The sequence below is a fragment of the Sapajus apella genome, unplaced genomic scaffold (assembly GCF_009761245.1).
Source record: "Sapajus apella isolate SASKATOON/1434 unplaced genomic scaffold, GSC_monkey_1.0 scaffold97, whole genome shotgun sequence".
Taxonomy (NCBI): Eukaryota; Metazoa; Chordata; class Mammalia; order Primates; family Cebidae; genus Sapajus; species Sapajus apella.
This window is the reverse complement of record NW_022437037.1, coordinates 2,226,210-2,238,350: the sequence shown is the minus strand read 5'-3', so window position 1 is coordinate 2,238,350 and position 12,141 is coordinate 2,226,210. Positions and strand designations below refer to the sequence as shown.

Here is a 12,141-nt window from a genome sequence, read left to right as displayed (position 1 = left end):
CTTCCTGGTGATCTGGCCTGAGGGAGGCACGTGCCCCCGCTCCACCCTTGGGTGCAGTGCCACACGGTACAGAGGTGGAAGGTTGCAGGGGACAGGTTGCAGGGCTCCAGTGGCCTCTAAGCTGCTGCCGCAGGCCTTGGCTCACCCCACTCCTCCTGCTCGCCTCTCCAGAGCTGCCTCTGCCGTCTGGCCTCTGCCAAGCCAGGTCTTCAGCCAGGCCGGCCCCTGCCACCTGGGCCCAGCCGCCCACAAAGGGCCTCCTGTTCCCGGGTCCCGGGTGCTGTGGGCTGGGGCTGGGGCTGGGACTGGGCGGAGGCACTCAAGGCTCTGGCTGCCTGGCCAAGGACTCTCCGCCTCCCCAGCCCCTGGCTTGGTGCCATTCCTCAAGGTTTCCAAGGCTAATGGCCGACCTGGCCTGACAGAGTGGGCCAGATAGGGAAGGGGTGGGCACAGAGCAAGGTGGGGGGGGGCCACCCTCAGTCCCCATGTGTGCGGTGTGGATGATGATAAGCTCGAGCTGGAGAGTTGATTGGGAAGAGCTGGTCTGCGTGGAGCTCTTGGCGGTGAGCCTGGCACGCACAGCGAGCGCTCAGCGGGGAGGCCATGGGGGTATTCTTGTGTCTAGGGTGTAGTGGAGCAGAGGGAGGCCCAGGAGAGCTGCTGGGCCGGGGAATGAAGGGGTGTCCTGTGCCAGGAAGGTGTCCTGCCGGGGGGCCCCTTCACCTCAGGCTGGGAGCTGACGAGGCTGGTTTCAGGCCTTCCTTCCACCCCACAGACTGTGAGAAAGTTCTCTGCTTCCTCCGTCTCGGAGGCTGGGCTTGGAATTTGTGGAGCCTGGAATTGCTCACTCCAGGGGCTGCCAGGAAGTCGGGGGTGGGGGGAAGGAGGCCAAGCTGGGCAGACACCAGCGGTCCCAGGCCCCCTTCACATCCTGCATTCCTGGAGCAGCTGGGGGTGGCAGCAGGCAGCTGGGCACTGGCTATGCCGGGTCCTCTGTTTGGGCCTGGGGTGCAGAGGTCTTCCTGTCTGACCATGGTCCCCCTCTGTCTGCTGCTGGGAGCGAGGAATGCCATTTCCTTTCTTGGAAGGTCTCCAGGTCTGGCTAGAGTCAGCTGGTCCTGGGTTCAAGCCCCGCTCTGCCATCCACTAGCTGAGTGGCCTCGAGCAGCAACTGCCTCTTCGAGCCTCAGTTCTTTCTCTGGGAAAAGTAGGGCACAGCGGGTCGAGGATTCAGTGAGCTGATGTGTGTGTAGCCTCAGCCAGGGCTGGGGCCTCAGTTTCCCAAGACTGTCATAATGAATGCCACAGACCGGGCGGCTACACAGTAGGAGTCTGTTCTCGCCCCGCTGGAGGCCTGAGGCGAGGTCAAGGTGTCAGCAGGGCTGCTTTCTCCGAGCCCCCTCTTCTTGGCTGGTGGCCGGCCGCCTTCTCCCTGAGTCCTCACAGGCTCATGCCCCTGCGTGCCCGTGTTTTCTCTTCTTTCAAGAAGAAATGTACTTTTCTTTTAAGGGTACTAATTGTATTGGATTTGGGCCCATGGTAATTCTCTTGGTTTAACTTACCTCTTTAAGACCCTGGGACCAAGGCCGGGCATGGTGGCTCACGCCTGTAAGCCCAGCACTTTGGGAGGCTGAGGCAGGTGGATCTCTTGAGGTCAGGAGTTTGTGGCCAACGTGGTAAAACCCTGTCTCTACTAAAAATTAAAAAATTAGCTGGACATGGTGGGGGAACGCCTGTAATCCCAGCTACTCAGGAGCCTACAGTGGGAAAATGGCTTGAACCCAGGCGGCAGAGGCTGCAGTGAGCCAAGATTGTACCACTGCACTCCAGCCTGGGTGACAGAGTGAAACTCTTCTCCAAAAAGAAAAAGACTCTGGATCCAAATACAATCACGTTCTGAGGTACTGGGGATTAGGACTTCAGTGTATGAATTTGGGGAGTGTGAAAGCACGCTTCAGTCCCTAAGAGCTGAGCTCGTGGGAAGAGCTCAGGAGGGGCGACCCTGAAACTTGTCACACTCAGCAGCTGGGTGTGCAGAAAGAGCGAGCCCCAGGGCTCAAGGCTGGCTGGCCTCTCCCCAGCCCCGCTGTCTCATGTTCCTGCCACCTGGAAAGTGGCCCCGCCCTGCACACCTCAGTTGGTTCGTGCAGAATGAAACTTCCCTCTCCCTGTGGGGGAGCCTGCAGGTGACGCACCATCCAGATTTTCCAGCCAAAACTCGGTTTTTAGGAGATCTTGCCCTCCTCAGAGGCTGTTGGAGTTGCGGGGCGGTGGGGGGGACCACCTCCTCTGGCCCAGGTGGGCAGCCCCCACCCAGGGCTCTGCATGCTGACCTGGCTGGAACATCCACCCTGCTCCTGTCCCTTCTGCCTGACTTCTGGTCCCTGAAATGCAGGGATGAGACTCCCACAGTCCCCCGTCCCTGTCCAGGCAGCTGCGCTGTAGGGATGAACACTGGGCCTCCCCCTGCTCAGCTCCCTTGCTGCTCTGACAGGCAGTGATTTCTGTGGTCAGCTGGGTGTGGGGAGGGAGGGACCCAGCGAGGGGCTTTTTCTCTGCTGTGGTGACTCAGCCCATAGTCATGGCAGTGGGAGCCTTGGGTTTCTGATGCGCAGGCTTCCGTTTCCCCTTCCTGGGCTCTGGGGACACGGTGGTCAGAGGCACGCGGCCAGGGGAGCCTGCCTGCTGCCTGGCTCAGTGGTGTTTAACCACGTTCTTACCCCAAGTCAGATTTTGCAACTTCCTGCCAATTGCCTCCCCGGCACGGAGTCTGGAGGTCCACGCTTCACTTGGGTCCACCTCACTGGCCTTTGGGCCACTGACAGCACCAACAGTGACACAAATGCAGAAATAGTGTTTTTGCTAGTTGTTATCAATAGTAAATCCTTCCTTTTGTTTTTTGAGACAGAGTCTTACTCTGTCACCAGGCTAGAGTGCAGTGGCACAATCTTGGCTCACTGCAACCTCTGCCTCCTGGGTTCAAGTGATTCTTTTGCTGCAGCCTCCCAAGTAGCTGGGATTATAGGTGCCCGCCACCACACCCAGCTAATTTTTGTATTTTTAGTAGAGATGGGGTTTCTCCATGTCAGCCATGCTGGTCTCGAACTCCTGACCTCGAGTGATCCACCCCCCCCCCCCCCCCCCCCCCCGCCGCCCCCAAAACTCCGGGGATTATTTACAGGTGTGAGCCAGTGTGCCTGGCTTCATTTTTTTTTTTTTTTTTTTTTGAGATGGAGTCTGGCCCTGTAGCTCAGGCTAGAGTGCAGTGGCTCAGTCTCGGTTCACTGCAACCTCCACCTCCCGGGTTCAAGTGATTCTCCTGCCTCAGCCTCCCAAATAGCTGGGATTACAGGCACCCGCCACCACACCCAGCTAGTTTTTTTATTTTTATATATTTAGTAGAGATAGGGTTTCACTGTGTTGGCCAGGCCGGTCTTGAACTCCTGACCTTGTGATCCCCCGCCTTGGCCTCCCAAAATGCTGGAATTACAAGTGTGAGCCACTACACTCAGCCTAGCTTCATTCTTTAACAAAGTTATTCAATCATCTGTGCCAGGTACTGACCTAGACTTGGCAGTGAACAGGACAGACCCCAGGCCTGGTGGGGCAGCCAGAGGGCTCCTCAGTTATTGATAAAAAGTTTGGCCAGGGCAGTGCTGGGCCCTGCTCTCCCATCCCTATACTGTGGCCCATGGAGCCCCACAGTGGGTCTGTGAGGCCAGGCCACGGTCACTGTTTCCTTTGTTCAGAAGAGGAAACAGGCCTTCTCAGCGATCTAGAACCAGGCTCAGCAACCTATGGCCTGTGGGCTCCAATCAGCCAATCACCTGTTTTTGTCCACAAAGCTCATCAGTAGAGGCACGCTCGTTTGTTTCTGGATGGTCGGTGGCTGTTTCTGTGCGGTGACGGTAGAGGCGAGCATTGCAGGAGGGGTTTTATGGCCTGCAGGGCTGAGAACAGCTGCTGTCTAGCCTGTTCCAGGCAAAGTTCGAAGGGCCATGGTCCAGCAGTAAGGCAGAAACCGGGGCTAGAACAAGGGTCTCTGGGTGCCTCTAGGGCCATTCTGGTGGCCGCTCATGGGATGGGAGCTTCCAGTCCTGGCTCTGCCACCCTCTGCCCTGTGACCCTGGGCCCGTGGCCTGGCCTCCAGCCAGTTCTCTCTTCTTCTGTAAAGCCAGGTGAACGATAGTGTCCAGGCCTTGGGGTGGTTGGGAGGATTTCAGGAGCTAAGGAGGAGGCAAGGGGGGCTGCCTCACTGCTGTTGGTGGTGGGGTCATTACCGTTCTTGCTGTCAGATACAATCATGACTGCTCTGATGACCACAAGGGCACTGGGGGGGTCCCAGCCGCCCCTCCCGCTGTATGTGTGGGGAGGTTCTGGTGAGTCATCAGCTGGTCTTGTTAGAGGCCACTGGGCCATCTGCTGACCTCTCCCGCTCCCTCTCCTGGGCAGGAATCCCCGAGGACTCCAAGGTGGAGGGCCCCGCATTCACAGATGCCATCCGCATGTACCGCCAGTCCAAGGAGCTGTATGGCACCTGGGAGATGCTGTGTGGGAATGAGGTGCAGGTGAGGCTAGGCGGGCTGGGGATGAGACCTCGGAAGTCATGTGAGGACCCAGCAGGGGAGGGCGGGGGTGCTGCCGGTTTGGAAGATGACTAGCTCAGATTTGGACAGGCTCAGGGCCCATGCAAATAGAGATACTTGCTATTTTATTCATCACACTTACTGAGCACTTGAGCACTTACCCTGGACGAGGCATCAGGGTGAAGGTGGGAACCATATGGACACATCCCTGGCCCTCAGGGAGCTCTCTGTCTAGCAGGAGAAACAGACATTCAGCAAATCAATGCACACTTCCATGTGCAAAGCAGGCAGGGAGTGTGGTATTCCAGGTGGGGGAGACAGCATGTGCAAAGGCCCTGGGGCTGGCCCCCAAGTCTGATGATCCTGCAGGACACCCGGGTAGATCCATCAGGACCTGTGAGAATGAAGCTCAGGAGAGAGGGGGCAGTGTGGGGGTGGAGCAGTGGGCCAGGCCTGGTGGAGGTGGGGACTGGAGTGCCCCGCTTGCAAGAATGCGGAGAGAAACAGGCCACCTGAGCGTGCTTCTACCCCTGCGCTGGCTTGTGCCTCCTCAATCTAGATCCTGAGCAACCTGGTGATGGAGGAGCTGGGCCCCGAGCTGAAGGCAGAGCTCGCCCCGCGGCTGAAGGGGAAACCACAGGAGCGGCAGCGGCAGTGGATCCAGGTGGGTGGGCCTGGGGCCCTGGAGTGGGGGTGGGACTGCAGCTGGCACAGTGCCCTCAGCCCTGGTGCCAGGACCTGCAGCTGGCAAGGCGCCCTCAGCCCTGGTGCCGGGACCTGCAGCTGGTGCAGTACCCTCAGCCCCGGTGCCGATGCAGCTGCTCTGCCCACAGATCTCGGACGCCGTGTACCGCATGGTATACGAACAGGCTAAGGCACGCTTTGAGGAGGTGCTAGCCAAGGTGCAGCAGGCGCGGCCGGCCATGAAGGCTGTCATCCGCACAGACATGGACCAAATCATCACCTCCAAGGAGCACCTTGCCAGCAAGATCCGAGGTAGGCGCCACCCCCATATCTGATGGGCCCTCCATGATCCATGTAAGTTTCACAGCAATGACTTGCTCATTGATCATTTATAAAAATTAGAGTCAATTTCTTCAGCACTGCCTGGGAAGAAAAAAAAAAATTAGGGTCAAATCTGCACTGTGGTCCTCCAACCCCTGTGAGCTGTTTTGTGGCTATGATTTCTATAAACTCAGATCTTGAACATAAAAATTTTTGATCAGTAGGTTCAAGCCTTCCACCCCTGCCCCGGAGATGGAGTTTCACTCAGTCGCCTAGGCTGGAGTGTGATGGTGTGATATCAGCTCACTGCAACCCCTGCCTCTTGGGTTAAGCGATTCTCCTGCCTTAGCCTCCCAAGTAGCTGGAATTACAGGTGCATGCCACCATGACCGACTAATTTTTTGTATTATTAGTAGAGATGGGGGTTTCACCGTGTTGGCCAGGCTGGTCTTGAACTCCTGACCTCAGGTGATCCACCTGCCTCGGCCTCCCAAAGTGCTAGGAGTACAGGCATGTGCCACCACGCCAATTTTGTATTTTTAGTAGAGATGGGGTTTCTTCATGTTGGCCAGGCTGGACTCGAATTCCCAATCTCAGGTGATCCACCCTCCTCGGCCCCCCATAGTGCTGGGATTACAGGCATGAGCCACCTTGCCCGGCCTTTTTGCTTATTTTTAATTGAATTACTAAGATTTTTTCCTATAGACTTGTTTGAGCTCCTTTATATATTCTGATTATTAATCTCTTGTTAAATGGCAGTTTTCTTAGTTTTTTGCCATCATTGTTTTGGAAAGATCAGGGATCAATCTCAGAAAACCTTGTCATTTTTCCTGCATGGATTTCTCATCTTGATCCACTGTTTCTCTGGAATCATTCAGCTTGCTAATCTTGCCCCCAGTGGTTTTCTTTAAAAATAATATTGGTGGCTCATACCTGTAATCCCAGCACTTTGGAAGACCAAAGCAGGAGGATCACTTGACCCCAGGAGTTTGAGACCAGCTGGATAACATAGTGAGACCCTGCCTCTTAAAATAATAATAATACTGAGCGCGGTGGCTCATACCTATAATCCCAGCACTTTGGGAGGCTGAGGTGGGCAGATCACCTGAGGTTGGGAGTTTGAGACCAGCCTGGCTAATATGGTGAAACTTTGTATCTACTAAAAATACAAAAAATTAGCTGGGCGTGTTGGCGCACGCCTGTAGTCCCAGCTACTTGGGAGGCTGGGGCAGGAGAATCGCTTTAACCCAGGAGGCGAGGTTTGCAGTGAGCCGAGGTCGCACCACTGCACTCCAGCCTGGGCGACAGCGTGACTTCGAAAAATTGCCAGGCGTGGTGGTGTACACCTGTATTCCTAGCTACTTGGGAGGCTGAGGCAGAAGAATCACTTGAACCCGGGAGGCAGTGGTTGCAGTGAGCTGAGATCATGCCATTGCATTCCAGCCTGGGCGACAGGATGAGACTGTCCCAAAAATTAATAGGAGTAATAATAATGGGAAGAGAGTTGGGGGAGGGCTGAAAAATTACTTTTTGGGTACCGTGCTTACCTGGGTGATGAGATCAATTTTACACAAAACCTCAGCATCGCACAGTATACCCATGGAACAAACCTGCACACGCACCCCCTGAATCTTTAAAAGTTGAAATAAAAATGATAACAACATTGGGAGGCTGAGGTGGGAGGATTGCTCCAGCCCAGGAGTTTGAGGCTGCAGGGAGCGACGCACTCCAGCCTGGGCAATCTCCCATTGGATTAAGACCCTGTCTCAAATAAAATAATAGTAAGAACGTAACAATAATAGTAAAACAGTAGCCTCAGCATCTGGGTTCCAGTAGAGCTGGGAGCTGCTCCTCAGGGACCCCCTGCTGACCCGGCTCCCTTCCCGGCACAGCCTTCATCCTCCCCAAGGCAGAGGTGTGCGTCCGGAACCACGTCCAGCCCTACATCACGTCCATCTTGGAGGCCCTGATGGTGCCCACCAGCCAGGGCTTCACTGAAGTGCGGGACGTCTTCTTCAAGGAGGTCACGGACATGAACCTGAACGTCATCAATGAGGGTGGCATTGACAAGCTGGGAGAGGTGAGGCTGGCACCGCCCCTGGGAGGGGGTCTCCTGAGTGTGCGTCTGGTCTGTCCCTGAGGGCCCTGTGTGACTCAGGGCAGTCATTCCCCTCCAGGCTGTCCCTGTAGACAGGGAGGGGCTGCTGGGGACTAGGGGCCGAGGCCGGGGGGCCTGCAGTTAGAGGAAAGGGGGAACACCAACTCCCTGCCATTAGCCTTTATAAACCAAGAGTGGTGAGAAAGTAGAAAAGAATTCAACAGAGAAGGAAGGAGGGAAGGGAGAGGAGGGGAGAGGGATGGAAGGGCTTCAGGCGGAGCGATGAGATGGACAACGCAGAATTCACAAGGCACACGCCCTCCAAACGGAGACAGCCATCGCCCACCGTTGACCTCAGTTACCTGGCTCTCGGGGTGGACGTCCTTCCACAGTCCCCTTCTTGGAGCCCACGTAATTGCCAGATTAAATTTATCCTGTATCTTAGTTTCCTCCTCTATACTCTGAAATGGGGGGTCCACAGACCATAATAATCACAGAATCTGAGACCTGGAGAGGACCTTGGAGAGCATGAAAGCTAACTCCCAATTCTGAAGCTGAGGAAACCGAGGCTCAGAGAGGGTAAATGGCTTGGCCAAGGTCACCCAGCAGCCCAGGAGGGATAAGGTGCTTCTCCCAGCACCCAGGCTGCCTCTCCACAATGCTGTGCCTCTGGACCACGCCCCCCATGCCCTCAGAGCCTCATCCTTCTGTCCTGGGCTCTCCTGGGTTTACCTTTGTGGCCACCAGCACCAGGTGGTCATCCCTGGCAGCAGGCGCCAGCCCCTGGGCCGGGACTTCGAAGACCCAGGTAAAATGTGTGTGTGGGGGCCGCCTGGCCATAGGGTGGCCCCACTCAGTCCCCGTGTCCCACCCCTGCAGTACATGGAGAAGCTGTCCCGGCTGGCGTTCCACCCCCTGAAGATGCACAGCTGCTACGAGAAGATGGAGTCGCTGCGTCTGGATGGGCTGCAGCAGCGGTTCGATGTGTCCAGCACGTCGGTGTTCAAGCAGCGAGCCCAGATCCACATGCGGGAGGTAGACCCGAGACTGCCACCCCCACCCCCACTCTACCCACTGCCTTCCACAGGCCCCTCACCCGGGGGGAGGGGTCCCCTCTGCTCCATCCCTGCCATGCCATAGCCACGCTTGCCAGGCACGCACTCTCCTCCTCTGCTCAGAACATCTGTGCCTCTGCCCACCTGGCTAATTCTGACTCATTTCCCAGGTCTCAGAGACCCCTTCCTCCGGGAAGCTCTCCTTGCTCCCCCTAGCCCCTTCCCACGTTTCCTGTGGTCTTAAGGCAGGGACTGGCCCCAGCGTGCAGTGCTGTGAGTGGGCAAATGAGTGAGGGGGCACAGACTGCTCACCATGCTGCCCTGGCAGGCCTCGGGGTGGGAGGCTGGCTGAGGGTGAGGACCCCTCAGCAGCATCCAGGAAGGGGCTGTGGTCTCCCTGGGGGCTTCATGGGTCCGTGGTGTGCCCCGCAGCAAATGGACAATGCTGTGTATACCTTCGAGACCCTCCTGCACCAGGAGCTGGGGAAGGGGCCCACCAAGGAGGAGCTGTGCAAGTCCATCCAGCGGGTCCTGGAGCGGGTGCTGAAGGTGAGCGGCCCCATGCCCTGCCCTGGACCGTCCAAGGCAAGGCCAAGCCCTGAGCCCCATCCCCGGCCACCACCTGGACTGCTGTCCCTGCAAGGGGGCATCATGGTCCTCTTGTGTGTATGAGGACTTGGAGGTTTGGGTCAGACCACTGGCCTCGTCCTAACCTCAGGGCCAGTGGAGCCCATGACTGGCAGGCCCCTGACCCCCTTGTTCCCTGCAGAAATATGACTACGACAGCAGCTCCGTGCGGAAGAAGTTCTTCCGGGAGGCGCTGCTGCAGATCAGCATCCCATTCCTGCTCAAGAAGCTGGCCCCCACCTGCAAGTCGGTGAGCGGCCCCCACCCACTCCAGCCGTGTGGGCCCCGGGTAGGGGGTGGAGCGTGCAGACCTCCCTTTACCCCGGGCCCTGACCTCTCATCTCTGCCACCCCACCCGGGCAGGAGCTGCCCCGGTTCCAGGAGCTGATCTTCGAGGACTTTGCCAGGTTCATCCTGGTGGAGAACACGTACGAGGAGGTGGTGCTGCAGACTGTCATGAAGGACATCCTGCAGGGTGGGTGCTGTCCAGGGCGGGACTGTGGCCGGGAGGATGCTGGGGGGCAGCTGAGAGGTGGTGGCAGGTGAGGGGGTCAGCTAAAGCACACAAAAAAGAGCCCAGACTTGCACCTGGGGGCTGGGTGAAGCCCCCTGTTCGCTGTGTGGCCCCAGGAGTGGCCTTAGCCTTGCATCTCTGTGCCTTAGTTTCTTCTCCAGTCCTTGTCTTTGCTGAGAGGGTCAGATGAGTGATGAGATGACACGTGGTCACCAGGCTGGGCCCGGGGTTAGCATCCCAACCTTGCTGCTTTCAGCAGTGAGGCCTGGAATGAGCCACATCCACAGACGCCCAGGGTGGGATGAGACCGGTCTCCTTTGAGCAGAGTCCAGCACGGGGCAGCCGTGGGATCAGTGGGATCAGTGCTGTGTCCTGACTCTCCCACTGTGGCCCTGCAGCTGTGAAGGAGGCCGCAGTGCAGAGGAAGCACAACCTGTACCGGGACAGCATGGTCATGCACAACAGCGACCCCAACCTGCACCTGCTGGCCGAGGGCGCCCCCATCGACTGGAGTGAGGAGTACAGCAACAGCAGTGGGGGCGGCAGCCCCAGCCCGAGCCCCCCGGAGGCAGCCACCCTCTCGGAAAAGCGACGGCGCGCCAAGCAGGTGGTCTCCGTAGTCCAGGATGAGGAGGCAGGGATGCCCTTTGAGGCTGGCCCTGAGTCACCATCACCCACGTCCCCGGACAGTGTCACAGAGATCCGAGGCCTGCTGGCCCAAGGTCTGCGGGCTGAGAGTCCCCCGCTGGCCAGCCCCCTGCCCAACGGGGCCCCCGCCAGGGAGAGTCCCCAGCCCGAGGCTGCTCCCGAGGCTGCCCCCGAGGCCTCCTCGCCACCTGACTCACCCCTCCAGCATCTCTTGCCTGGAAAGGCTGTGGACTTTGGGCCCCCCAAGCCCAGTGACCAGGAGACCGGAGAGCAGGTATCCAGCCCCAGCAGCCACCCTGCCCTCCACACCACCACCGAGGACAGCGCAGGGGTGCAGACTGAGTTCTAGGCCCGCGGGTCCCAGGCTGCTGCACACCGCACCGGCCACTCCCTTCGGGGCCCAGGCAGGTCTGGCTCTGGGGAGGGCACCCTGGTCTGTGCCTTGTGGGTAGAGGTAGGACAGGGCAGTGTGGCACCACCAGGGGTCGGGAGGAGCGGGCCTGCCTGAGTCACTTTATTGGGTTCAGCCAACACTTTATTGCTCCCTGTTTCCTCTTCTATGGGATGATCTCAAACGCAGGGGCTGGTTTTGGGGTTTTCCTGCTTGTACCAAGGGCTGGACACTGCTAGGAGGCTGGAAAGCCCCTCCTTTCCTGTCCCGTGGCCTCTGTCCCCTTGTGGGTGCTGCAAAGCCCCTCCTTTCCTGTCCTGTGGCCTCTGTCCCCTCGTGGGTGCTGCTAACCTTCCTGGAGAGAGGGAGGTGGAAGCTGGTGTGAAGCCAGTACGTTCCTGCCCACTCACCCAGGGGCTGGCTGGGCTAGGACGGGGAGCAGGGAGCGCTGCGACCCCTGGCCCGGCTGCTTCCAAAGTTGTTAGGGGTGGACCCAGCCTCACTTTCCCCACCATTCCGGTGGGAAGGGGAAGGAGGGGGTCTTCAGGTTGGAGCCAGGCTGGGGGTGCTGGGGGGAGGGATGGGATTTGGGGGGTGCCTTGCGGGGTGGGTAGAATGAGAAAGACCCAGAACGTGCAGGTGTGAGGAGGGGAAGTGTCCTGAGGGAAGGAGGGGTCCCCAGGGAGGCTGGGAGTGAGTGAATGAGGCTGAGATGGCTGCGAGGTTGGGGGGAGCCTGAGGTTTTGTGGGCCTGTGCACGCCCTTCTCTGGCCCCAGCCTGCCTCCGTCCTGCCCACCCACCCTCCAGGTCTCCCTCGGGTCCCCGTCCTACTGGTGCTTGGGGAAGGGAGTGGGAGCAAGGGGTATAGTGGGGTTGGGGTCCACTGTCTTATCAGCCACCTCACTGGTTGCCTAGGGAGCTGGGTGGGGCCCCTGAGGGGTGTGGGGTACTCCCTGAAGGTCTGGGGTCCGGCTTTGCTTTAATCTCTGCTGCCTCTCAGTCACCAAGTCACCTTCCCCTGAAAATCCAGGCCCCTCTTTGGATGTCCTTGTCACTTTGGGTCTGGCTGTTGTCCCTCCTCAGCTTCTTGTTCCTGGGACAAGGGTCAAGCCAGGATGGCCCCGGCCTGGCAACCCCCACCCCAGAGCCCCCCAGACCTCCTCCCCTGCTGCTTTGCAGGGGGTAGGAAAGAAATGGGCTCCTTCAGGGTCCTGAG

At 58.4% G+C, this 12,141-nt stretch overlaps 1 protein-coding gene across 1 annotated transcript in view; it reads left to right on the top strand.

Moving 5' to 3' along the window:
- Window positions 1–11,233, top strand: part of NIBAN2 (niban apoptosis regulator 2) — a 57,921-nt gene extending 46,688 nt beyond the window's left edge. The window contains exons 6-14 of the mRNA XM_032257306.1: window positions 4,453–4,568; window positions 5,146–5,250; window positions 5,420–5,582; window positions 7,484–7,671; window positions 8,569–8,724; window positions 9,177–9,293; window positions 9,514–9,621; window positions 9,735–9,846; window positions 10,284–11,233. Coding sequence (XP_032113197.1) covers window positions 4,453–4,568; window positions 5,146–5,250; window positions 5,420–5,582; window positions 7,484–7,671; window positions 8,569–8,724; window positions 9,177–9,293; window positions 9,514–9,621; window positions 9,735–9,846; window positions 10,284–10,882 — 1,664 coding nt within the window. The 3' untranslated portion in view covers window positions 10,883–11,233. The remainder of the gene's footprint in view (window positions 1–4,452; window positions 4,569–5,145; window positions 5,251–5,419; window positions 5,583–7,483; window positions 7,672–8,568; window positions 8,725–9,176; window positions 9,294–9,513; window positions 9,622–9,734; window positions 9,847–10,283) is intronic.
- The last annotated feature ends 908 nt before the right edge of the window (window positions 11,234–12,141 follow it).